General features: G+C 37.2%; 1 protein-coding gene across 2 annotated transcripts in view; it reads left to right on the top strand.

Moving 5' to 3' along the window:
* Positions 1-26760, top strand: part of LIMD1 (LIM domain containing 1) — a 41127-nt gene that overhangs the window by 3959 nt on the left and 10408 nt on the right. For both annotated transcript variants that reach the window (XM_007424995.4, XM_088150913.1), the window contains exon 3: positions 12623-12724. In XM_007424995.4, coding sequence (XP_007425057.1) covers positions 12623-12724 — 102 coding nt within the window. The remainder of the gene's footprint in view (positions 1-12622; positions 12725-26760) is intronic.

Below are 26760 nucleotides of genomic sequence, written 5' to 3'. Positions count from 1 at the left end.
CTAATTTGGCAGCCTTGCCAGCTGATGTCAAGAAATAGTTGCAAAGTTGGCTTTCAATCCCTATTTGTTGGACTGCATTGAATGGTTGTTGGGGCAAAGGGCCGAGTCTTTTCATTATTTTAAGAGGAACAGTTGCTGCTAAATCTCCTCACCTGTGCAAATGATAGCAGTGCAATGAGTCAATTGAGGGCACATTCTGTGTAGCCGGTGGCGCAAACTGAGACCTGCATGTTGATTGGGTGTGCACATCATGCTATCTCATAATGGATTTGTTTGGTATTGGTATTAGTCACCATAGTTTATTTAAGGTGTTATGGGTAAACAAACTATGATACATGTGTGTGAAGCCTGCTGTATGTGGGGCAATCAATTAGACGTGTATACTGTACAGGTAGTCCTCGCTTAATGACCACAATAGGGACCAGAAAACTTCTTGTTAAACTGGCTGGTTGTTAAGCAAGTCGCCTCTGATTTTAGATCTTTTTTGCAGCGGCCATTAAGCGAAACACTACGGCCATTAAGCAAATCATGCAGTTCCCCATTGATTTTGCTTGCTGGAAGCTGGCTAGGAAGGTCACAAATGGTAATCACAGGACCCTGGGACACTGCAACCATCGTAAGTGCAAGCTGGTTGCCAAGCACCTGGATTGTAATCACGGGACTGCTGGGGTGCTGCGACGGTTGTAAGCGTGAGGACCAGTTGTAAGTCCCTTTGTTCAGCAAAGTTTTAACTTCAAAAAGTCACTAAATGAATGGTTGTTAAGTGAGGACTACTTGTATTTCTCTTTCCCTGCTGCTCCACAACCTTTGGTATCTTTCCCTACATGTAAGAGCAGCCAACTCCTATTTAATAGAACTTTGGAAGCATGTGAATATTAAATACAATCTCTGGTCTGCTGTGGGTGGAACCCAAGGTTTAATTATTAGTTTATAGGTTGATTTGCTTGATTGTTATTTTTCAACTGGAACTGGAGAACATTTAAAACATTTAAAAGAATTCAATATCTCTGCTGTTTAGCCACTAGGCTTGGCTCTTGTAAAGAGTGTCAGTGGTGGATTTTTTGGTGTGTGTGTGTGTGTGTGTGTGGCACACAAGCTGTAAATATAATATAGGCTCGGTAATAATTTTTGACAATATTCCGATAACACTTTCATTTTTTTAAAGAAAAAAATACGTTGCTTCTTGGAAATATTGAAATACATTGTTATTAAGAAACTCATATTTTATAAAGCAATTGAAACAAGAATTCCAGGATTTTTTTTTAATACAAGTAGATATTCTGCAAATTTAGAGATTGTTTTGGACTCATTTAAAGCAATTGTTTGTGGTCAAATCAATATTTTTATCACTTGGGAAAGAAGAAATAAAAGTTGGAACATAAGTGAGCCATGTAAAATCTTGTGGATTTCCAGTTCCTTTTTCTCAATACAAAGCTAAGATAACTTTAATAGACGTCATATAGTTTAATCAGAAGTGGGTACCTATGCTCTAAAATGATATTAAAATTCTTGGTTCTATTGAAAATTAACAGGATTTTGCTTTTAATTCTAGGTGCCTTTTAATTTTTCCATTTTTAGATCTCAAATTTAGTAACAGCACTAAGATTGCCTGTTCAATATTGTTAGTAAATGAGTTATCCTTCCATCTTATTCACTTTTAGAATATTGAAAATATTTTCTGTAATCGTCTATGACTATAATAAAGATTGGTTTGATTGGATATATTTCCAGTGTTTTCGAATAAGGGAAGGATGTCAGACTTCCTGTAGGTAAGAATAAATTGCACCAACAGTTTGTAGTATAAGTAAGGTAGGGAAAGCATACCGAGCATGGTTTCTGGAATTATTTTCAACCTCTTTATCATCAGTGATTGTATGTTTGTGTCTGTGCCCTGGAAAGGTAGGTTACATACATTGAGCTGTGGGTTGCATGACTGGGATGAAATGGTTGTCAATATCACAAGCTGTGGCCCAATTTTCTCTTCTGTAGGGATGCATTGGGGAAATCATTCATTCATTCATTCATTCATTCATTCATTCATTCATTCATTCATTCATTCTCTATAACCCTTGGCCTGATCCATCCCATCTTGAAACTTAAACTTCTTTTACTGGCTTCTCCCAGCATGCCAAATTTTACTCCATTCTGTTCATATTTTGGAGAGTGACTGTGCTAACTTTCAGAGTCACAATTCTCTTTACATAATTTCTTTCCATCATTCATTGGGTTGGAAAGAACAAAGACAAGAACTATCATAGACAGGCAAACTTCCAAATTCTTTCCCTTTCTACAGTACAATGATAACAGAATACAAAGCAATTCTCATTTTTCCCTGTGCATTGCAGCGTAGTGACAGATAATTTAACACAGGACAGATAACTTCAGCAGCAATAACCCTATGTACTTTAAAATGGGTAATTTTGCCAGATAAATGTCAGGAGGCTTTAACAAATATTAAGAGCAGAAGAACCTACAAAGTGGTTTGCTGGGTCAGGCCAGGGTGCATCTTCTCCAGCATTCAATTATAACTAACTACATGACTCTGGAAGATTACAAATGGAACATGAGAATGATAGTTATCTTTTGCCTCTAGCATTGGATTTTCACATGTATGCATTCCCTGAAAGAAATTATTTTAGCTTCATATTATGTGGCTAATTTAAAATTAATGAATGTTTGGAGGAACTAAACAGTTAAACTTGGGGGTTTTCTGCTAATAAGTAAAGTTTGGAATAACTGCTGCAGCATTTTTCTTCTGATAACAGATGTGTTTCTTTAGCATTTAAGCAATAAAATTATTATCTCAGTAAGTTGTTAGTTTCTAAGGTTTGTGAGTTACAATGTGTAGGATAAGTGCAGGGTAAAGTAGTGGGTAGAACTGTAGTTTTATCTGAATTGTGGATGGAGGTCGCAAATTCTAATGGAGGTTAATGTGTTTGTGGATAATGGTGGCCTTTAAGGTATGAAGGTTTCCATTGCATGTCTCTGGATGAGCCAATCTGGAATATTTTTTAGATTACTTGCTTAGCTTAGGAAATGCATAAAAAGGAATTTGGATTGAATTGCATTTGAGATATTGCTTTTTTGAGTGATAAGATGTGTATAAATACACTCAAATATTCTCCATGCACTAAATAGTCAGCATTGCAACCAGTATACTATGATCTGCTTGAAAATACTGTATGTAAAGAAAGGAACAGTAATTTAGAGAACAGAAGGTCTAGACAGTGGGAAAGAGAAAAGCTGACTGGTGAGTTCCCAGTGGAATCCTTTATGCTGTCTCCTTAACAAGCATGAGAAAGACAGAACCAGTTTGGTCTAGTGGTTAAGTGCTGGACTAGGAACGGGGAAACCTGAGTTCTAGTCCTGCCTTAGGAATGGAAGCCCACTGGTGACTTTATGCTAGTCACTCTCTCACCCCTAGAAGAAAGCTGTAGCAAACCATTTCCAAAAACGTTGCCTAGAAAACTGGGGGAGTCAGGACTCACTTGAGGCCAAAAAAAATAGTATGAGGCCATAGGCGCATTGCAGCTAATTAAAGAAGCCAAAAAGTGAAGGTAACTGAAAGATAAATAAATATTTTGCTGTCTAGAATTATGATTCCAGTAGAATAGCTTTTCCCAAACTGGATCTTCCAAATTTGTCAGAGTTCAACCCTCTGAGAATGGATGTTTTTTAAATTAAAAACGGTTAGTTTTTAAGTACTATATGTGCACTCCAGAAACTTCCCAAACAGAAATAGTATCTGTATATTTTTAAACATTTTAGATGGGGATAATTTTGAATCACTTAAGAAAATCAGTTTCATTATTGACAGCTTGTGAGCCCCTTAGATTTATGACTTTTTCTGATGACAACATTTCTTGCAATTTGTGACACAGCAGCCAAGTCAGATAAACTGTGCTCAAGGGCTTCCCTTTTTAGACACCAGGATGCAAGTCATGCCCTGATTTCCACAGGATGCTAAATGGAACAGAGTCATCTTTGTATAGGACCAGTCTTGAAGGTAGAAACAAAGTCAAAACTATTGCTTGCTTTGCTTTACTCTTGAAACCTAGCTGCCTATACCAAGGGAAGCTAAATTTATTAGGATTAATTCCTCACAGTTCCAAAACATCTTGGAGCTAAGCTAGCAATGCTTCTTGCACAGATTACTACTACCAGTGTGACTTTCCATTTTAAGTTTTCTCCATCCCAATTCATGACAGAACCCTTGAAGAGAAAAGATTTATCCTACAGCTCATTTGGATGTACATATGAACTTTAAGCAGTAGATGAGCTTTTAGTTTCTAAAAGGTTTGTGCATCCCACAGCCCTCTCTGCAAATCAATTTCTTTGAATTGGATCTTGGTAATGAGGGAATGTTTCTCTGTTTCCTTTTTCCTCACTCTCCATGAGACTGCAAGACATTTAAGTGAACTTTTCCAACCTTCTCAATCATACCATATAATGCACATGCATATGTCATAATGCAAAATGCAGTGTCCAAAATGTAACAGGACCTTGCACTTGAATATATTTAAAGTTTGAGCATTTATTTAATAAAAATTATGTTGCAATTTTTAGTGGAGATAGGAAGCACCAGGTGTTTATTGCAGATGTCAGTAAATGAGTGTAGTTATGGATTTATTCAATATGCCATTTCAATAGTGGTGTCTGCAAATATTGCTGCCTTTATCAGAATGACAAAAGCAACATCATAGCATCATGTTGCAAGTTCCACCCCTTTGGCACATGCATGCAACATTGCAGAGCAATGAAAAGGGGCAAGACTTGCATTGCAATGTCATGATGCTTAAGACATCTAAACCAGGAGCAGAACTATATACAGCTTTTAATTTTAAAAAAAAAAATGTCAGTTCAGCTTTGATCAGCACCTATCACACATTTTTCTGGAACACTTACCCAAAGACCAGTTTATTTCTGTGCGGGTTCTCATGCCATATGAGAACAGGGTAGGTGATGAGAAATCCATACAGAGAGTTGTTAGAAACTTGTGAAGCACTACTGGTGACATTAAAAGAAAAAAAAACAATTTTATCAAGAATAAATATCTTGAAAAGATGAAGCTATCCAGTGTTACATGGAAATAGTTGGACTTGATTACATTTGAAATGTGTGGGTAGTGATTTTGCTGTAGTACATTCAGTTTCAGAAATGAGTTACCTGTGAATGGAGTCAGTTTTCAGTTTTAAAAATAGTCTGGTTTGTAAATTGTATTGCATTTTCCCACCTATGATGTTTGATTTTTCTTTTGTACCTGAATTTTTAGATTTTTTTTTAAAGAAAATAGAAACATGGTTGAATTCTGAAAATGTCTTTTATGGGAAGATAGACTTTCATGTATAAGTAACCTATTTAAAAACAACAACAAATAAATCAGGCCACAACATTATTTATAATTAAGTCATTGCAATTTGCTTAGTAGAACACCAATTAAAACCAGCTCAAAATTGGGTAAGATTAATTGGCAGCCAGGATGAAAGTGGGTTGGCTTGATAGAAGACTTGACACTTCTTAAATTAATTATCTAGCGTAGCATTTATAGGGACATCGTTGCTAGTTTTGCTGGCAACCACATTTGAATTGTCTTGTTATATCACTGTGAAAGGAAACCTTGGTGGCAAAAAATACCTTGGTGGCAAAAAAGCCAGTTTGGTGTACTGGTTAAGGTGTTGGCCTAGAAACCAGGAGACTGTGAGTCCCGCCTTAGGCATGAAAAACCAGCTAGGTGACTTTGGGCCAGTCACTCTCCCTCAGCCCAACTCACCTCACAGGATTGTTGTCGTGGGGAAAATAGGAGGAGGAAGGACTACTAGTGTGTTTGCCATCTTGAGTTGTGTATGTGTGTATGTAAATAAATAAATAAATAAGCAGGATAAAAATTTAAAATAAAATAGATCTGTTGACGGATTAATACTTGCCAACATTCTTCTGACACATAATTTTCACTGAGATTACCTGTTTATATGAGGCAGTGAGGAAGATATTTTCCATCTCTCATGCCTGATGTGTGAAGAAACTTCCTGATTTAAGGCATCATCTGGTGGAAGATGCCTTGTTGGGGTGGGCCATAGTTGGACAACTAGATAAAGAAGCTGGATAGGCAAATCTGAATGGGTAGTCCATCTATCATTGTATATGAACATATATATCTTGAGGAGAAGTGTAGATTTACTTCTTGTCCTTGGTTACAATTAGCATCATCTGGGTTGTTATTGAATATGGTAAATGCCTAGATGCAATTACTGAACAAGTTGTTTATTAATCATCTTTTTTGGGAGTTACTGAAAATGAGAGGAACTTTGTAATGAAAGCAGCCAATGCCATTGTGAACCATGGTTTATGAATTAACTTCTGTAAATTCAGCCAGTTGTTGTTTCTTCTGTAGACGATAGATAACAAGCTATGGCTTAGATTGATGTGTGAAACTAGTCAGAGAGTGAATATATAAGTTCATGAGGTAGTTACTCTGTATTGTACTGCCCCCATGTCAGATCTTAAGCAGGCAGACAAATGACTATGAACTATCTGAACAGTTCTTTGTGCTAATAAAGGATTTTCCTTCAAAATAAATGCAACAAAGTATACCTAGGATTTCTCGAAAACATAATGCAATTCATTTGAAAGGCACCAGTTATAGAAAACTATTAGAGACAGATATTCCAGTGCATTTTTTTTAAAAAAAAGACCAATTAAGTACGGCAGATATAGTCTCAAGATTGTATGTGTCCCGCTGTTTATCCTTTCCTTCAAAATCTGTTGAATAAAGGTGACATGTGTTTCACTTTGTAGACAAGGCTTTAGGAAGTGTTTTGATGAGGAATAGCAGATTTAATGAGGTAAAGAAAAAGCAATTTCCTGATTTTGCTTTATTTTTTTGGTACCTTGAATATTCTTATTTATAGTGCTGTAGGAGGTTCACGTAGTACATGCAAGACCTTGGTTGCTGACTTTCTGCCTACATTCAAACATTCCTCCATGTTTACTTAAGTAGATTTTTTTTAAAAACTTGAGGAATGCTGCAGTGACAAGAAATAAAATCATGTTTACGATTTGTCTTGTAAAATCACAAATCCCTAAGACTTTAGATTCTTGATTTTTATATTTTGAAAACAGCCTTTTAAATTATCAATTAATTATTCAAGAGTTTGGTTACTAACTACAGTATGCCTTTTCTCTACAGAGGTAGTCCAGCAACTGTTGCCCATGCATTGGTAACCTCATATTTGGATTACAGTACTGTAGTATCTGGCCTGGAAGTTGTTGCTGGTGCAGAATGCAAAAGCCAGGTTGCTTAGAGAAAACCTGACATCCACATGTTACTCTTGTGCTGAAGTAACTGCAAGAGCTACCAATTACCTTCTAGTTTAAGGTTTTACTATTGGCATATAGTCCCTAAAAAGAATGAGATGCCTATTATATTGCCTTCCCCATTATAAACCTGCAAAATTACTAAGATTATTTGGAGAGGTTCTGTTATGGGTGCCACAACTTGTCAACTGTCATATTGCAGTCCCTCACATATGAGACTTTTCAGCGATAGCATTTGCTCTTTGGAATGCTTTCCCAGTTGATATTTGAAGAGTTGTTATTAAATTGTTTAAACGCTTAGTGTAAACAGATTATTTTTTTTCTTTTTTCTCCCTTCCATTTTTAATATATTCATGGGTTTAACTTACAGTTGCTTTACTATTTATGCTTAGTGTAAACAGATTATTTTTTTTCTTTTTTCTCCCTTCCATTTTTAATATATTCATGGGTTTAACTTACAGTTGCTTTACTATTTATGCTTAGTGTAAACAGATTATTTTTTTTCTTTTTTCTCCCTTCCATTTTTAATATATTCATGGGTTTAACTTATAGTTGCTTTACTATTAACAACAATTTAGCTTGATCGTATTGCAGTAAATGTTCTTCAGCTGTACTGAAAGTCTGTGGTCATGTTAAGAAATTGATACTTGTTTTAGTGCTATCCTGTACTGTACAAGCTTTCATATAATGTCTCCTTTTGTATACTTTTCAGTTCTGCAGAGACTTACAGCCAATCCAGTATGTTTACAAGGAACCAAGGATACATAATAAACACATTTTTCTGCTTCTGATTCCACTGCTCAAGCTGAGCAATTGTTAATATTATTCCAAGGTTAAAGTGCACTTATGGCAGATAATTTAAAGGATTGCCATTGCACCTGAAAATGTATTGCTAATTTCTTTGTGCTCAAACATTTCACTGGATAATTATATGAGCTTTGTCCTTTGAAGTAGTCACCATCTATTCAGCCATCAGTCTGAAACCACCAATAACTCCACTTCTGCATTCAAGAAAAATCTTTTAAGTTCTGTATTTGTTTGTTGATTTAGAAACATGAGACTTCATAATCTTGTGTTATTCATGAGAAATGATGTTAGGAAATTTTTAATTTAAAGATAAAGCAGGGCACACAGCACATGAATAAAGGTGTATGATAATTGTGTATGAATTGCATTTTGTAAATCTGGAACATAAGGTGAATTCAGAGATTGTTCTTTATAAAATGTCTAATTGAGTTTGGTTCTATAAAAACTTAAAAATAAATCCTGCAGATATTCTAATCAGAACCAAGATGCATATAAAGAGAAAAAATAAGAATGATAGAATTGTTTTTCAATCATAGGATAAAAGCCTATGTCGAACAAGGCAGTTGACTAGCTACAAAATTGAGTGTTTGGTGGAAGAATATTGGTGGATAAAACAGACAAAAGGAATGCTAATTGGGTTATTTTTCTTGCTAATTAAGACATGTGAGAAAACACCTGTAGAAAATATATATAAGCAGTGTGAAATTGTAAAATTAAAGCAAGCAAAACCAGGGAAATGGGAAGTGTCTGAAATTACAGTATAAAAGCCAGTATAGTCTTAAAAATAAAGGTAGAAGATCAATTTTAAAGGAAATCAACCCTGACTGCTCATTGGAAGGATTGATACTGAAGCTCAAGCTCAGATACTTTGGCCACCTAATGCGAAGAGAGGACTCTTTGGAAAAGACCCTGATCCTGGGAAAGATTGAAGGCAAAAGGAGACGGGGACGGCAGAGGATGAGATGGTTAGATAGCATCACTGAAGCAATGAGCATGAAACTGAGCAAACTTAGGGAGACAGTGAAGGGCAGGAAGGCCTGGCGCAATATGGTTCATGGGGTCGCGAAGGGTCGGACACGACTTAACAACTGAACAACAAAAGAAGATCAATAAGAGCTGTTGCAAGAAATAGGAAGAAAAATACACAGAAAGCCAACTTTAGCACTTAGGTGTGAATAGCAAAACTTGGCATAAAATGAAAGAAATTTTCATTTTGAATTTAAGGAGATCAAGGAAATTTTTTTCAGGAGCAAGATAAAGTAGTATTGAGAAACCTGCAAGCAGGTAGGAAAAACCAAAAGTTCAGTTCTGGGTTGAGAAAATAGACAAGTAAGCAGAGATTGGCAAGAACGAATAAAGTATAATAGCATTGTAAAACATAAAGATAATTATAGTGAGCGATATATTCCTACTGAATACTAATTTAAAGGCACTACCATTTTGGACATAATCCCAAAGTAGAATCCATCCTGTTCAATTATTATCCTGTTCCGTTATTAGACACATTTATTCTTCTGTTTTTCTTGACACTTATACAGACATCATATAATATTAAATAACAGTATTTGAATAGTTGGTATCTAGAACATTGGCTGGTTTTTATATGCAAGCATGTGTAGAAGAAGTCACTTGGTTTCAGTCTGTTGTGCACAGTGCAGTCTTTTTTAGCTGTAATAACAATGTATTGCTAACTGTCAAAGAAGTATAAATTGTGTCATTATCAACCTAAAGTAGTTATTTCAGGCCCAGTTATAAGCATGATTATGGCTATTTCACAAGATTTACTAGTTATACACAAGAGTAGGTAATTGACTTATTTCCTGTATAACTGGGCACGCTTCCTCTTTAATGTATTGGTTGTCCAGTAAGATAACTAATGCTTCCTATTTGGAGAAATGATCCAAAAAATCTAGCGCATTACTTGTTTAACACAGGATAAAGTTGTCTTCTGTCACACTAGAACAGAATTTTCTTATAATCAGAGGACTTGAACAAGTTATGCTTGCTCAGGCACCAGCTTGTTGCAATTGATTTAACAGGAAAAGTAATGTTTTAAATGTCCCAATCTGGTATTAATCAGATTCTGACAAATGACGTTTTTGAGTATCCAAGTGAGCTATTATTAAATAGATTAAATGTAGACTGATTTGGGAGTTGGCATGATTCTTACTTTCCCAACAGACAAATTAGTTCAAACTTCTTTATCTGATAAAAGAAGAACCTTTGTGTTCTGTAACCCAGTAGCTCTGTTCTTAATGTGATGTTCAAAAAGAAGTGTGTAGTTACGTAACAAAGGGCTGGAGTTCAGCAACAGTCTGACTTTAGGAAAAAGAAAGTGCTTGTGTCATAATAAATAATGATGAAAATCAGGTCTATCCTACTTTACTTATATTGCAACTGTTCTTCCATATGGAAATGATTGTAGGAAAATAATCTGGCATGAGTTTACTCAGTCATATTAAAACTCCATTTTAAGGAATTGTCTGGGAAAAGTTATACATTTGTTGCTCTTCCTATAGATTGATTTATTGAGAAATATCCATTGCTGGGAAAATGAATTATGGCTTAAAATTTATTGATTCCAGAGGAATACAACACTATCTGGATTATAAATTTAAATTTAGGCTGTTCCCACAAATGACTTGTGAGGATGAAGCAAATAACCTGGTATATTCCTGGCTTCTTTCCACAGTCGCATCTGCCTTTTTTATTGTCACAGATATTAACTCTTTCCACATTATGGTTTTGATGAATCCTTAAAACAAAAGTATTTGGAGACAGCTCTTTTTCTTTTGTTTGTGATAACAGAGCAACAAATTAACCTCCTTAACCATGTGAACATGCCCAAGGATTCCTAAGCCCATCAGTCTCCATTTCCTGAATGGGTTGTTTGGTGTACATTATTGTCTAGAGTGCATCCGCATTGAGGCAAGAGAATCTGCTCATAAATAAAATAAGTAAAAACTCTGTATTTCCAAAAGGTGTTCAGTATTATATTCAGCGGGTATATAACAACTACTGGGGGGAAAGGCTATTCTTGTTTTCTCTAGTCCATAGAGTTGGAATTGAAAGCAAATAGAATGAAATAACCATTTAATATGATGTCTTCATGTTTTTTCCTGTGTGTGTGTGTGTGCGTGTGTGTAAAACTGCAACTGAGGATGGGTTGGCCTTCATTTTCAAGGACTCATACCAAGTTCTATTAAACAAAGTTAAAATGCAATAAATGATGGGCCTTGTGATTATGCATGCCTGCTCCAGTTCTTTATTTATTGTGCAATACCACAATATCACGCTTGTTTCAAAACAGACCTGAACGGCTTCCCACAGCCATTTCATTTGTTTCCATTTGCTGATTAAGCAAATTTCTATAAAACCTTTTAACTGTTTTCTGTTTTGCATTTTATTTTCATTGTAGACGCATTTCTTAGTACTACCTAGTAATTCAGCACATAGTCTCTAAGGGCCTTTGAATTTCCCTTTGGTTTTAAAATGTCTCCTTTTGACCATTCTGCCTTGTCCTTTATCATTGCTATAATGGCAAAGTGCAACTTTGCTCAGGCATTTGGCAGCAATTGACTTGCTGTCATAGTGTGACATTGGCCTGGAGCAGTTTGGCAGGTGTTCTGTGATACCTTAGAATCACAGGATAAAGTCTGTTGGCGACCTAACTAAAATTAAATATGTGATCGAAAACAATACTCCATGAATATTTAAATTTCTCTGTGCTGGTCCATTTTATTTGGAACTTTTATTATGTTGCTTGTGATAGGCAGACTTTTTATGTTTCTTTTGCTACGTTTCAAGTCTTCTATTTAAAAAAAAACCTTTTTCAGGAGGGCAGTGGGGTATAAACAACAATAGTGTTTGAGGGGCTTAATGCACCTATTTTACTTACCACTCTTTCCAGAAAAAATACTGCTGGTATTGGCATTCTGTTGTAATAGTACTGGTACAGTCTTGGGCATCCACAAATCCACAGAAAGGACTTTCAGAGTCAACAGTAAGCAAAGTGCACAGTCTACTGGATTCCCATTCCTATTATATATGACAAAAGAATGAAATAAATGAACATACACACACATGCTTCCTAAGCCAGCGTTGAAATCCATCATAAAATAATCATAAGATTTATAGGGAAGAAAATCCTTTTCTCATACAGCAGTAAACCTTTGGCAATTGACAAGGATATTAGATAACTTTTTTTTCTTCTATAAGCATACGAACCTTGTTAGGGTAAAGGAATGATGGAAACTAACAGAATGTGCTGCAGATAAGTTAAAAAAAAAAATCTGCTTAAGCTTCCTTGCTCCTCACTGCCATTATCTTATTTAATAAATAGCATTTCATTGAATTCTTGATGCTATAAATCTAAATATCCCATTTTGTCCTGGGGATACTTCTTGAATTTTTTGTCATTTGTTGAATCTGCTTCTGATAAGTCACCTTATAAATTCCTTCTCCTCTTCCTCCTCCTCCTCCTCCTCTTCCCTCCTTTTAGGAACCTGCGTGAAATGCAACAAAGCTGTATATGGTGCAAACCAGGCTTGCCAGGCAATGGGGAATCTCTACCACGATGGATGTTTCACCTGCGGAGCATGTAGTAAGTAGCTCTATAAAACAGAAGTCTCTTGCCTTAGATGCCATTTAAGGTGGAAATTCTGTGCTAGTAATTGGTGCCCACGTGTCATTTGTCTGTGCTCCTGACATGTTCCTGATGCCTGAAAATGTTTAAAGGCTAGGTTTGAGGATTCTGCAGTCTTATTCAACTTTTGCTCACAAGAAATAGAATTCTGCCACCAAAGGCAAGCAAAGTCAGGCATCTCTTGCTGCCCACATCGACAAGGGGTGAAATGCTCTTTGACAACATTTTCTTGTTGGCACGCATTGTTGCAGCTGGGTTTGAATATAGCAAAAGCCACCTAGGCTGGCTTTTGTACAGGTTCTGGTCTGCATGGTTTAATAGTTGGCTCATTTTCTATTCTTGTTTGTTAGGCAGTTACTAGGTTCAGGGATCTATGTTTGTACAAGAACAGTTTTCTAATCTTCCATCCAGACAAATATTTACACTTACTGACATACTGTCAGGCAAAATTTAGCAAAAAGTATTTATGAAGAACAGGAAAGTGGGGCATCTTTTGCATGATCCAGGAAAATCTGGAGCCCACCCAGGAAATAATGTGTGATTTTCCAAAGGAGCAACTATTTCTCCGGGCACAATCTCTGGCTTATTTTATTTGGACGGGATTCTGAATCACATTATTAACTCCTGTGATAATTCTAAATGTCTGCTGCACCTTTTATTTCTTAGCGTTTATATATTTAAATGAAAACAACTATGCTTGGAATTTGGTAATATAGACTAAAGGGGTGGGGGGGTAACTTTTTCAGCTGCAGATGCTCTCTAGACTGTTTTTGAGATTAGGCCCTTCAGCAAGTCCTCATTGCTTAATCTGGCCTTCTTCAGCCAAGAGGCTGAAAAAACCAAAGAAGTAATTTCTCTCAGTGATGATAAAGTCATACCAGAGCCTTTGTTAAAAAGAAAGTTGCATTTTTAAAAAATAAAATACACAGAAAACAATGGATGAAAATAAGTTTTAAAAAGGTAATATACATGCATCCAACAAATAATTTAATTAATTGTTAAGGTATAATATCAAAGGAATCAAAAAACCCAAAAATAATAAACCATTAGAAATCCTCAAAATTAACTTGTTAAATTGGTATAAATCACCTAGATTACACATTAAAATATTTATTCTTGTAAAATATAATGAAGTATATGCCAAACAGATATACTTCGTCATTTTTGATACCTGGATTAGTAGTACTTTTCTTGATACCTGGAAAAGTAATACTTTCCAATCTCCCAGTACCTCTATTATTCTCTTGGCTATTCCCCATGCCTAATATAGCCAAGTTCCTTAAAAACAGTGAAATTCCATGGTTTTGTAATGTAATTCAAAATAGCATCAGCATCTTTAACATGAAAACACCATTATCAGATTTTTCAGTTCTGTATTATGTAAGTTATAAATGTCAGTAATGTGAACTTCAAAGATATTTTAAAATTTCCTGTATAGTTTCAAATTCAGTTTGATTTAAAGAACAGACTCCATCAAAAATAATAATGTTTCAGGCATCTTTAAGGTGATTGAGGCATATTAGTCCATACTGAGCAATCAAAACATGCTTGATTATATGGCCACGATTTTGAATTAGACAAAGAAAAATTATCTGAAGTTTTTGAAATTTCTTAAAATAGTCATTACAAAGCAATCAGTTTAAAGTAATTATTACAGACTCTGCCCATACTTTCTAATCAAATGTCATACCATCTGTTTTTAAAGTAGATTTCTTCCATAAAGTACTACATTCATGATACTCAGCATCAAAGTCCAAACTGCATCCCAATAGGGCCCAAATATATCTACAGTCCCAGAGTCTGCATTATTTGGGAAGAAGTGATTGCGATTTTCTTTCCTCTCCAAATAATTTTAGATTTCTGAAGAAGCTGGGAATAGAATACATCTTTTCCTGCTTTTCATGTCCCTTATCTGCTAGGGAACTAGTTTACTCATATTTGTGAATATTTAAAATGATACACATATTCTACAGGTAGTCCTCAACTTATGACCATTTGTTTAATGACCGTTCAAAGTTATGATGGCACTGAACGAAGGGACTTATGACCCATGCCCAAAGTTATGGCCGTTGCAGCACCCCTGGGGTCACGTGATCAAAATTCGGGCACTTGGCAGTCCGCCCACACTTAAAACCACAGGGGAGCTTCAGCTCCCCCCACCTGCCTATCTCCCCCACAGTCTATGCCCTTTTGGTCCCCTGCCACAATGTGCTCCGCCGCACTAGCTGACCTTCACTGTCTTCTTGCTCCCGCTGCTGGTGAGGTGTGCCTGGCCTGGTTGCTGGGCCAGGCTGGGGCTGGGCTTTATGCTGCAGAAAAAAGCCAAAGCAGCCCCAGAGCTGTGGCCTGCCAAAAACCCCCTGGGCAAGGTGGGGCTTCGCATTTCCTTTTTTTTTTCACAGCCCGAAGCCCAGCCCCAGCCCAGCAACCTTGTCAGCATGTCTGATCAGCAGGAGGAAGAAGACAGCGAAGGTCAGCTGGTGCGGCAGAGTGCAGGGCGGCGAGGGCGACTGCAGCTAGGATTGGGCTGGGGCAGCTGTGGCTTCCTGGGGTGTGACAAGTAGCCCCAGAGCCATGCAGTTCTGGGGCTGCTTGCTGCCCCCCAAGGCAGAGTGCAGGGCAGCCAAAAGAGCAGAGATGGAAGGGAGATAGGTGGGTAGGGGGAGTTGGAGGCAGTCCTTACCTTACTGAGACCAAGCCCAGAATGCCTTGGATTGGGGTGGGTATTCGCCTAATGACCCACGATTTTTGGTTAATGATAGCAACCAGGACTGCAAGGATTGTTGTTGCTAAGCGATGCGCTCACATGACATCTTGCTTTACGACTGCATCACTTAGCGATGGAAATTCTGGTCCCAATTGTGGTTGTAAGTCAAGGACTACCTGTATAGTATACTGTATATTCAGTAGCTGTAAAGACCATCTGTTTGTGTGTGTGTCTGTCTGTCTCTCTCTCTCTCTCTCTCTTAGGATTTCTACCTATATACCAATAGGCTTCTAATATTTCTTACATTTAAAGTTACAACAAATATTACAGAGAATGCAGTTTGTGTAATCCTATTTACAGACTGACAATGATGTGTTTTCTTGTTATATTGTATTTGTTTTGAAAACTCAATGCACTGTATATACATTGTATATACACTGACTTTATTTTAAGAGTCAGTATTACAAATACTGGAATGAATATATGCATAATTATATGTAAGCAGAATAATTGATACATGCCAATAAATCCTACAACTCAAATCTAAATCTGGTTTAATTTACAGTAAGACTATCTTGTATAATTCATTCTGTAAGTCTGTGCCAGTTCAAGTTTGGGAGTTCCAATATTCTCTGGCTTTTTCCTTCCCACACAAATTTATAACTAGTAATTTTGTTAACAAGCATTATACAGTATTCCAGATTTCCCTTTCTTGTATTTTTAATGGCAAAAAAGCCACTTCCTCTGTTTCTGCTAGTAGTAATTGTTGCATAGATAAAACACTGTTTTTTAAACTTTCTGAGAATCTTATAGTCTGTCCATTGAAAAACTTTTGAAAATTACAAATGATTCTGTTTTCTGAGATTGGATACTGGCATCTCATACTGTTTGGGCCCAGTAATGTATCTTATACACCCAGCACTCTTCTTAGAGGTGAAGATGAGCATTAACAGGCCAGTTATTTTTCTGAAAAATTTCTTAGGATTATTAATCTTGTAATTAGCTTTTTGTGTTATTCTAGACTGTCCTAATTTTCCATCTAGCCAAGTCCTGGTTCTAAACAGATCCCTTAACTGTAAACTTTTCGAGACCTTCTGGTTATAGAACTTGTGCTCTGCAATTAATCTACAGTCCTTCCCTGATTGAAATTTGATAAATATTCCCTGGAACACAATTTGAAAACCATTGCTTTGATTTAGCCCATGTTTGTAAATTTTCAGATTTAAATTATTAATCTAAATACAGCATCTTTAGAGAAAGACACATATCGCATAGTATGAGAGTCTTCTTTTCCTCAGTCACACCAGGATTCTGGCAATTCATAATGAGCTTATCTTCCCATTTATATAGTTGTGAATGTTGTGTCCATATCCCCATCTCAGGCTTGTGTTCAAAAATATTTGACTAAATAAGTTTAATTGTTCAAACTAAGTTTCAAATCCTATAGTATAACCAGGTTAAAGACTTGTGAGAATCTCCTGTTTCTTTTAATAGGATTTGCTTAGGAGAAATCATGCTCAGATTGTACTTGGGGTTTTATATTTTGGCATTAAGGGTAAGTGTTCTGTGTAATCAGTAGCATTCATAGCAAGTGAAAACTGAGAATCTCTATATGAGAATGGTTGTATGTTATTTATTTTATTTATTGATTGTATTTATAAATTTTTGCTATAGTATAACATTTAAATAGAAGGTACGTGTATGGCAAATACTCTTAAATATCTGTGCATATGAATTAAGAAGTCAGATCCAAAACAGGATTCAATCCATATATACGTTAAGGAATCACACTTCACATGGTGTCTCTAAAGTGTACCTGCAACATATAATTGTCACACAAACTGTGGCACTATTCTATTATGTGGCTCTGGTTTGTATTCCTCTTAATTACATTTCTTTATCGAGGGGTTAATTTAGGGGAAGATTGTCTCTTATGTGCTTGAAGATTGTCATTTTTCTCGATTTTCTTCAGGAATTGTCCCTGGAACTATGTGGTCCATGACTCCTTGTTGATATTCCCCTGACGTAAGACTTTTGCACAAGAGAAGTCGAGCCACATCCTTTTTTGCTTTATAACTTGTTTTTATAATTCAGAGGCTTGGTCATACTACTTGTGTAAGCTTATTTATATCCACGTTTGAAATTGTTTTTGCTGTTCTGGATGCTGGCCATAATTTGTAAGAAGCTCAAGGTCTACTACAGCGTTGTAATATATGTAGAAAATTGCAGTAGGCAGCTTTGTTAAAGACCTTTTGACTTTCTGATATTTGTAGTCTAGTCATATGCATTGATTCAAGAAGCCTGTAACCAAACCTTTTTCATTGATACATTCTCCCCATAAAGCTGCTTAACCTTGACATTTTTGCATTATATGTTTTTCATATTTTGAGTGGTATGATTTATGAAGTCATAAGAGAAAACATGAGAGCCAAAGAAAAAAATGTAAAGGAAGCACTTGAAATGACCAAAATGCATTAGGAGAGCTAAAGGGCTCAAACACATACATACAAATTTGGATACAGTGAAAAAGGATGTTCCAAATGTTAGAGAACTCATAAAATCCAAAATGAGAGCCAAAAAATGTTTGATTTGAAAAAAAGATGAGTTATACCACCAAATAATACTTTTTTTAAAAAATCCTTTTGGCTTTGTATTTTAATAACAAGTGGAAATTATGCTTGAGGAAATAATATATTGATACTTCTTTGGTATATCTTTGCCAGGTTATAACAACAATAACGTGTTGTGTGTTTTGGAGAAATTAGTTTTAAGTAACTTGGAACATCAGTCTCAAACACTCTGCCAAGACCAATTTCAAAGAGAAATGATAGAATATTTAATAAAATGTACAAGTGGTCCTCATTTAATGACCACTCATTCAGCAACTGTTCAAACTTAAAACAGAGCTGAATGAGTGGTAGTTACAACCAGTCCTCATACTTAAGTTGGCTACAGCATCCCACAGCCACATGATTGCAATCCAGGTGCTCAGTGCCCAGCTTGCAATTATGACGTTCTTTGCCAGCTTCCTACAAGCAAAGTCAATGGGGAAGCTAGCAGGAGGTTGCAAATGTGACATCCTTGCTTAATGACCTGTGATGATTCATTTAACAACAGCAACTGAAAGTGCTGGAATTTCTGTCGCTAAGCAGCATAGTCACGTGACGTTGAACTTTATGACCACATCACTTAACAATGGAAATTCCAATCCCAATTGTCATTGTTATCAAAGACTACCTATATTTGTACAAGACATTGGAGTTAAAGCACAAACATACAATAACTAAACAGGCTATCTTAAAAAAGCTTTCTGCATTCCCCTCTCTTCACAACTAGTGGATTGGGAGACAGCCCTTGTGGTATGACCATGAGACTCCCTCAAATATATCAAAGTTTATTTACGGTCCAAGACCAAACACAATAAAAAGATCAATACAATGAATATAATTTAAAAATTGCAAGAAAATCCTGAAACAGTTAACAACTAACAATTAATAGCATGAAGGAGGAACCACACAGCTTCTAAGAGCTATAACTATTGATACAAACTTTGCAATCTTAAAGGTTTCTGAGGAGTAGTCACCCAAAAGAAGTGTAATGGCCTTCTGGCCATGATAGCAATTAAAGTTGTTAACAATTGGAAGTATCAAGTTTGATCGCCATTGAGTGTGCAAAGGGCATTTTAATAGCACATGTGAGGTAGATTCTACCTCCAGTTCTGAACAAAAACGAGTTTAGCTTTTATATGGGAGGCTTATATATCTACTAGTTACTGCCCTAATAGGTAGTGCTCCAATTCAGGCCCAAGGAAATAGTCTCCTATGTGGAGTACACAAAACGTTAAAGAAATATCTAGGGGCACTCCAGGGAAGAGGAGCAATTGTGCTACTAGAGGGATGGGAAACATTGGCTCTTTCATTCTGGATATTGAAAATAAAAGAGCAAGCGACAAGCACAAGAGTGCAACATCTCCTGAAACAGAAAGGAAGCAACCCCCCTTCCCAGAGATTTCTAAGCAGCCAGATTATTTAGCTGCTTGTAACCACTGCCTCTTGTCAGAACTGCGGAAGATATCTGTCTACAAGCTGGAGCATAAACAGAGTTTTCTCTGCTTATTGTAGATCTTGGTAGGTTATAAGAAGCTAGATTCGTGTACTAAATGAAATTAACTTGGCATTTGTTCAGTGGTACCCCTATAATAATGTAAAGTTGTCTTGAAGTTGAGTTGAACTCCTGGTAACTTCAAGAGCACATCCATCTAGTGACAACAGGTGATTTGCAATTGCTTTCCCATGACTCATTATGATGTAGGGTAGAAAAAAATGGTAGTTGTAGGTTTTGGCATTGTGTATTATTGTTGTGAATGGACATCATGATATCCTTCTGTAAACATGCTATAAAATTATCACTTACATCTTGCATTTCATAGCGGTTTGAGTCAGCTATTCAGCATTTGCCCCTCTGAGCTTAGACAGTCAATTCATGGATCAAAACTTATTATTTGATATAAAAGTAGCAAAATAATTCCAGATATAAAACAAGCCTGGGGTTAGAGAGAGAGAGAGAAGCTATATCTCAGAATATATAATATGCATACATTATCTGTGTTTCTGCTGAGTTTCAAGTTATATTATTTTAACAGCTTGCTTATTTATATTTTAAAGAAAATTTAAGTTTATTCCATTTTAAGCAGTGATAAGCTTTCAGGTTGAATGACCATAGTCTAGTTTTTTGGTGTCCTGACATTTCTCCAGCAGATGTAGCTGGCATCTTCAGAGACAGAGAGAGCTGCTTTGTAGCATACTTCTCAACAACTCACAGGCAACTGAACAGGGACTGACTAAAGTCTTGCATTTGTAGCTGGCAAACTGATCTCTGATTGGTCCATATGACAGGAATCCAAGAAAGCTGGTTCTAATTGGTTCCTTTTCTAGGCAGACTTCCAACTGGTCTATTTTAAAGAAATTCCAAGAGAACCAGTTCCAGATTGGTCTGCTGATTGGTTCTTTGCATAGGTAGACTTCTGATTGGTCTATTTTGGAGAAATCCAAGAGAAATGGTTCCTGATTGGCTTTCTGGTACAGTTTTACACCATACCAAGATTAAGCAGCCCTTAACTAATCTACAACAAAAAGAATCTGTGGCAGCCTCTCCAGAAAGAACATCTAACAGTAGTCTGGCTCAGAGATCTAATTCAAATGTTAACAAGGAACATATTCTGTCAGCCAATTTGTTGGCATGGAGTTCTTGCCCTTGTTTTTCTAAAATAAAAATAGTACAAAGAACAGTCAAAATGCAAGTGATTGATGTAGACCACAAGGAAGTTGTCCACCAACTGGCCATTTGGCTGATGTGGTCACAAGGCCATATTCAGACCAAATTACATAGAAATAAAATATATCTAAATGAAAAGGAGTACTCTTGAGTTATCCGGTAGATAAAAAGTGGCTTCTGGGACATAAACATAGCCCATATTAAGTCTTAAGTACAGGACAGTACTCCAAATGTCTCCTGTCCTTTAGAAGAATTTGCCATAGATAACCAGCAGAAAAGATTTATTTGCAAGTTAAATGAAAAAACAACATGTAGTTATGTTAGTAAAAGTATAGTAGAAATACCACTGGGTTTATATTTATATGAGCTTTGCATGTTGATGAAATGTGTGTGTGTGTGTGTGTGTGTGTGATGTGCAGTGTACCAATATTACTAAACCAAATGCTCTGAAATAGTAATTACCTATTTCTTGGGCAGCCCATTAATGAACATTTTTGACATGTTTGTTTTATGACATCTTTGCAGCTTATCATTAAATACATTTAAAGAAACATCCAAGTAGCCTAACGCAATATGAATAAAGCTAAATCTCCATCTCCTTGGATTTCTTTATGTCCATAAGATCCAGAATACTGATATTTATAGGAAAAAAAGTAATATATTCTGTTCTATGCAAAGCAACTGCATATAATAGATTTTTCTTTAAACTCAAATTTTAGATGTTATTTATAAATCTAATTTTCTAACAAAATGTTTTACTTAAATAGCTAATATTTCCTTAAGTAATTTCAAATTAGATAATTAGGATATAAGCCAATTATCCTTGCAGTTAATAATTAGTATTGTTTCCTTATCATTGAATAAAATTTTACTTTTTCATGCACATTTATTTTATTTATAATCCATATATCTAAGGCTATCCAACTTGTCTATGACTCTGAGCAGTGTACAGAATTACAAACAAAGGTATAAAGCAGTAAGCATAGAATGGAAAAGGAAGATTCTGATGGAACAAACATCCTCTAAAAACCTATACAAATGCTCACATAGGAATATATATCCCATGTAGCCTAGAGCCTGGAGGAAGAGCCAGGTCTGAAAGGCATGTTTGAAGGAAAGCAGAGTTGGGGCTGTTTGAATCTCTGGAAGGATGCTTTTCCAGAGGGCATGTGTTGGGGCAGAGAAGACATACCTCTTGGGTCCATCAGATGACACAGTTTAACAGAGCATGCTAATTCTATCTGATCTTACAGGAGAGGCAGAAACAATGGAAGAAAGATGGTTCCTCAAATTACTGGACCTTGTTGGTAATAACCAGCACCTTGAATCGCGTTTGGAAGCCTATTAGTAATCTGCACAAATTGTGTAGCTGAGGTGTTACATAGGTGTTCTTTGGCACACCTAAATAACTATTTGCACTGCCACATTCTGAACCACATGCACTTCTGAGTGGCCTTCAAGGGCAGCTCCATGTAGACTGCATTTCAGTAGTGCACAAGCAAAGAGACCAAGGCATGAGTGACTGAGAAGGCCCTCCCAATCCAGGTATGAGTATATTGGGTGCATGAGACAAACCTTTGAAAGGGCGGCTGGTGTGGGTCTTCCGGGCTGTGGGGCCGTGTTCTGGAAGTTTTGTTTCCTAACGTTTTGCCAGCATCTGTGACTGGCATCTTCAGAGAGCAGGAGCACAGACAGGAACAGTTCTCTCTGTGCCCAGGATGATGTGACCCTTTTGTGGGTATTTATAGAGATCTGAAAGGGGGGGGATTGGGGGTATGGGTGGGGTTTGGGTTAACGAGTGGCTGCTTGTTTTGGTGTCAGAATATGTGTGTATCTTCCTGGGGATTTTCTTCTATTGAGTTGTTAACAAGTGGCTGCTGGGGGTGATTAGTATGTTCATTGTGTGAACTGTTCACACGTCCTGGTGGTTGAGCTGAGTTCGTTGACCTTTTGCAGGCTGTATTTTTCAGGATTGGTAGCCAGGTTTTGATTTTTAGACTCTCCTCTTTTTTTATTGAAGCTGTGCTGGTGTTTGTGAATCTCAGTGGCTTCCCGGTATAGCCTGGTATAGTGGCTGTTGGTGTTGTCCAGTATCTCTGTGTTTTGAAAACACCAGCACAGCTTCAATAAAAAAGAGGAGAGTCTAAAAATCAACAAAACCTGGCTACCAGTCCTGAAAAATACAGCCTGCAAAAGGTCAACGAACTCAGCAAAACCACCAGGACATGTGAACAGTTCACACAATGAACTTGCTAATCACCCCCAGCAGCCCCTCGTTAACAATTCAATAGAAGAAAAAACCCTACCTAATCCCCAGGAAGATACACACAGATTCTGACACCAAAACAAGCAGCCACTCAGTAACCCAACCCCCCCCACACACACCCAATCCCCCCTTCCCCCCCCCCTCAGATCTCTATAAATACCCACAAAAGGGTCACATCACCTGGGCACAGAGAGAACTGCTCCTGTCTGTGCTCCTGCACTCTGAAGATGCCAGTCACAGGTGCTGGCAAAACGTTAGGAAACAAAACTTCCAGGTCACGGCCACACAGCCCGGAAGACCCACACCAGCCATCATATGCCGGCCGTGAAAGCCTTCGACAATACTTTGAAAGGGCCTTTCTGGGCACATCTGTTACCTGATCTTCATCTAGAAGCTGAGAATGCAGGAAGACCCCCAGATTCTTCACCAGTTCCATCAGGGAAAGCACAGCTTCCATTCAGAACTAAAGATGGAGAGTTCCTAGATCTAGGTGGTCCATGCAGCCACTCAGTTTTGCTAGCGTTAAGCTTAAATCTGTTTCTTCCCATGTGGACCTTCACAGCCTCTAGCCCCTGGAATTAGACCTGGACAACATCACTTGGCTGACTCCGGAATCAAGATAAATAGCTGAGTGTCAACAGCGTTTTGATAATATGTGACCCCATACCAATAAATTACTTTGCCCAACATCTTCACATAGATGTTAAACAGGAGGAATTAGAGTTTTGAGCCCTGTAAATGAAAAGTCAATATGATCATTTCTCAGATATGAATATCCTACCTAACAGCTGTAGATTTAGTTCCAGATTTATTGGGTGATTCTAACTAGTAACCTCAGGTTTAGTTAGAAGATTTGCTTTATTGTGTTGTTCACATTCCCTGCCTTCTTCCCCCACCTGGCCATTATTTCCAAAAGAAGGGTAATATATTATATAGGTAGATGCCAGATCTTGAGCCCTTAAGGGGAAATGCAGGGGCTTTCTATGTAGTGAATCCAAAACCTGCTTTCCCCAGCTCCAGAATATTGTGTTCCAGGGCTTATCATTAGCTGTAGATTTATGCCTGTGGAATTTCGTGTGAGCCTACTCTGCTTTCCTTCTGGTCTGGTTCTTTTCTGTCTGCAGAGTTCACAGCTGAAAGAAGCATTTAAGGTATTATTGACACACTTGATTTACAATCATTTCTTTAAGTCGGATTTGCTGATTTCATAATTAGTTTACTAAATTCACATCAATTTCACAGTTATGTAACTTGCTTTAGTGAGCAGTCTTCAAAGCCTATGACCCTTAGCCAGCATATCTAATAGCAAGCGAATATGTTAAAAGACCTGCAAGGCACCAGATTGCCTATTACTTTTCTAGGCTGAAAATACGTAGCCAGTACTCAAGAGTAAATTTTATCCCCAGCTGAGGTAAAGTATCCACCCATTATTGAGTCAGGAGAACACTATACTGGCATTATATTTGCTGCTCCTAAAACCCACTGCTGACCCCTATCCTGCCTCTAAAGCATTTGTTCTGACTCATTGCAAAATAATACTCTCCTGATTTTGTGTGTGCAGGACACACACAAGCATAGGAAGGCCGGGAGATGAATAACATGGCAGGGCACGAGTGCAGGAAGGCGGGGGTGGATGGCACAGGGAGGCACAAGCTCAGGAAGGCTGGAGGGTGGACAGCAATGCTCAAGCACAGGAAAGCTGGGGTGACTTACCAAAGCAACTTGCGGCCTTCCCTGCTGGCTTCCCCATTGACTTTGCTTGTGATAAGCCAGCAGAGAAGGTTGCAAATGATGATAATGTGACGGCAGGATGCTGCAACCTTTGTAAGCGTGAGCTGGTCACCAAGCGCCTGAATCACAATCACATGACTGTGGGGGTGCTGTGACGGCCAGAATTTAGAGGACTGGTCTTAAGTAACACTCATTCAGCGCCATCGCAACTTCGAATGGTCGCTGAATGACTGATCAGTAAGCGAGGGCTACCTGTACTTCAGCTTTCCTTTGCTTTACAGACCTGCAAAGATTATAAATGCAAGGATTGGCTGTAAAGCTACTTTTCATCACCATCGTAACTGCAAATGGTCACTAACGAGGCAGTCGCTAAATGAGGACTATCTGTATATAGATTGCGCTCCTCTGTGTTGATTGCTTTTCTCTCACTGTCTTTGCATCTTTGCTTTCAGGTGTGTTTCTGCAAACAAAATTGAGCCTTGCAAGCCCCTTTTGTGTTAGGATTGAGAGGGGAAAGCCATGGATAACAAAGATATAATAGTCTGTTGGGCACATTCTCATAGATAATGTAATAATATAAATTGTATCATCTAGTCATACCCTAGCACTGCAGCCAAGTTTTTAAAATAGACACAACACAGAATTCCTGTTAAATGACTTTGGTTGTCATATGATAGTGGCAGTTTTCCAAAATAAGTTCTTTATTCAGGACCTTCATCCCCCCAAAATGGTCTGAGTACAGCACCCATTAAAGGGACATTTCAGTGGGTTGTATTTTCATTATTCATTCTCTTGCTCTGCCCTTTTGGAAATCTGCCCACTTTAAAATCACTTGGACTTTTAAATCATTGAACTGAGACCAACAAACAGGTTTCTAGGCATATTTTGTTTTGTAACCTTTTAATAGCGGTTTTAGTCATAAAAGAGATTTTGTTATAAATTTTGCATACCAAGCAGTATGTCTGCATTTCCATAATGTCAACTGCAGGAGATTTTTTTTTTCACCCTTTTTCCTACAAAGAAAACTGGAATCAAAGAGAATACTCTGAGCATATAAATCACTCTTCCTGCTTGCATTTATAGAGTAGGGGGAAACCCACTAATACTGAATTATACAATTGCACTTCATGGATTGAGTTATAATTTTATGCAACCTCACTTCCATAATTAATTCTAAAGCCAAGGAAGTCTGTCAAAATCATGATGGATTGCAGTGGCATAAAAGCCCCAGTAAATAAAATAAAGTATAATAAGAGTAATATAATAAAATGAATATCAAAGCTTTAGATTCATTATTCCAGTGAGCAATCTGATCTTACTTCATTTCAGTATTGCCTTCTTGCAATGATTCAAGAATTTTTTCCAACACCACAATATAAAGGCATCAATTTCTCTTTATACAGCCTTCTGGTGGTCCAGCTTTTATGGCCATATGTTACAACTGGCAAAAATATGCCCTTGACAATAAGTACTTTGGTTGCAAGCGTGATTCTTTGCACTCTAATATTTTGTCATAGGGTGTCATAGTCTTTTTCCCAAGTAGCAGATACCTCTATTTCATGGCTATGGTCATTATCTCTGTGAATTTTTGAGCCTAGAAAGATAAAATCTATTGCTGCTACAACTTCTCTGTCTGATTGAATTGGGCTGGCATTATCTATTGATAATATCTTTCTTTCTTTTTAATATTGAACAGCAGGCTGGGTTTTGATTCCCTTATTTCACCTTCAACAAGAGAGTCCTTAAGTCTTCCTTACTTCCAGCCATCATGTCTGATATTTTTGATGTTTCTCCCAGCAATTTAAATTCTCATTTCTATTTCTTTTGGCTTGGCATTTCTCATGATATATTTTGCTTATATATATGATTAAATAAATTAGGGGGCAATAGACAACCTTGGCATGCTCCTTTCCCATTTTTGACACATTTAATTACTCCGTTTTCCATTCTAGCTCTTGCTTCCTGGTTGTCATACGAGTGTTTCAGTAGGCAGATGAGGTAGCCTCATGCCCCTAT

This window comes from Python bivittatus, unplaced genomic scaffold, assembly GCF_059951505.1.
Source record: "Python bivittatus isolate LINGU-HERP-01145 unplaced genomic scaffold, Pbiv_v1 ctg000610_np1212, whole genome shotgun sequence".
Classification (NCBI taxonomy): domain Eukaryota; kingdom Metazoa; phylum Chordata; class Lepidosauria; order Squamata; family Pythonidae; genus Python; species Python bivittatus.
The sequence above is the reverse complement of the archived record's forward strand: the minus strand, read 5'-3'. Positions and strand labels throughout refer to the sequence as shown.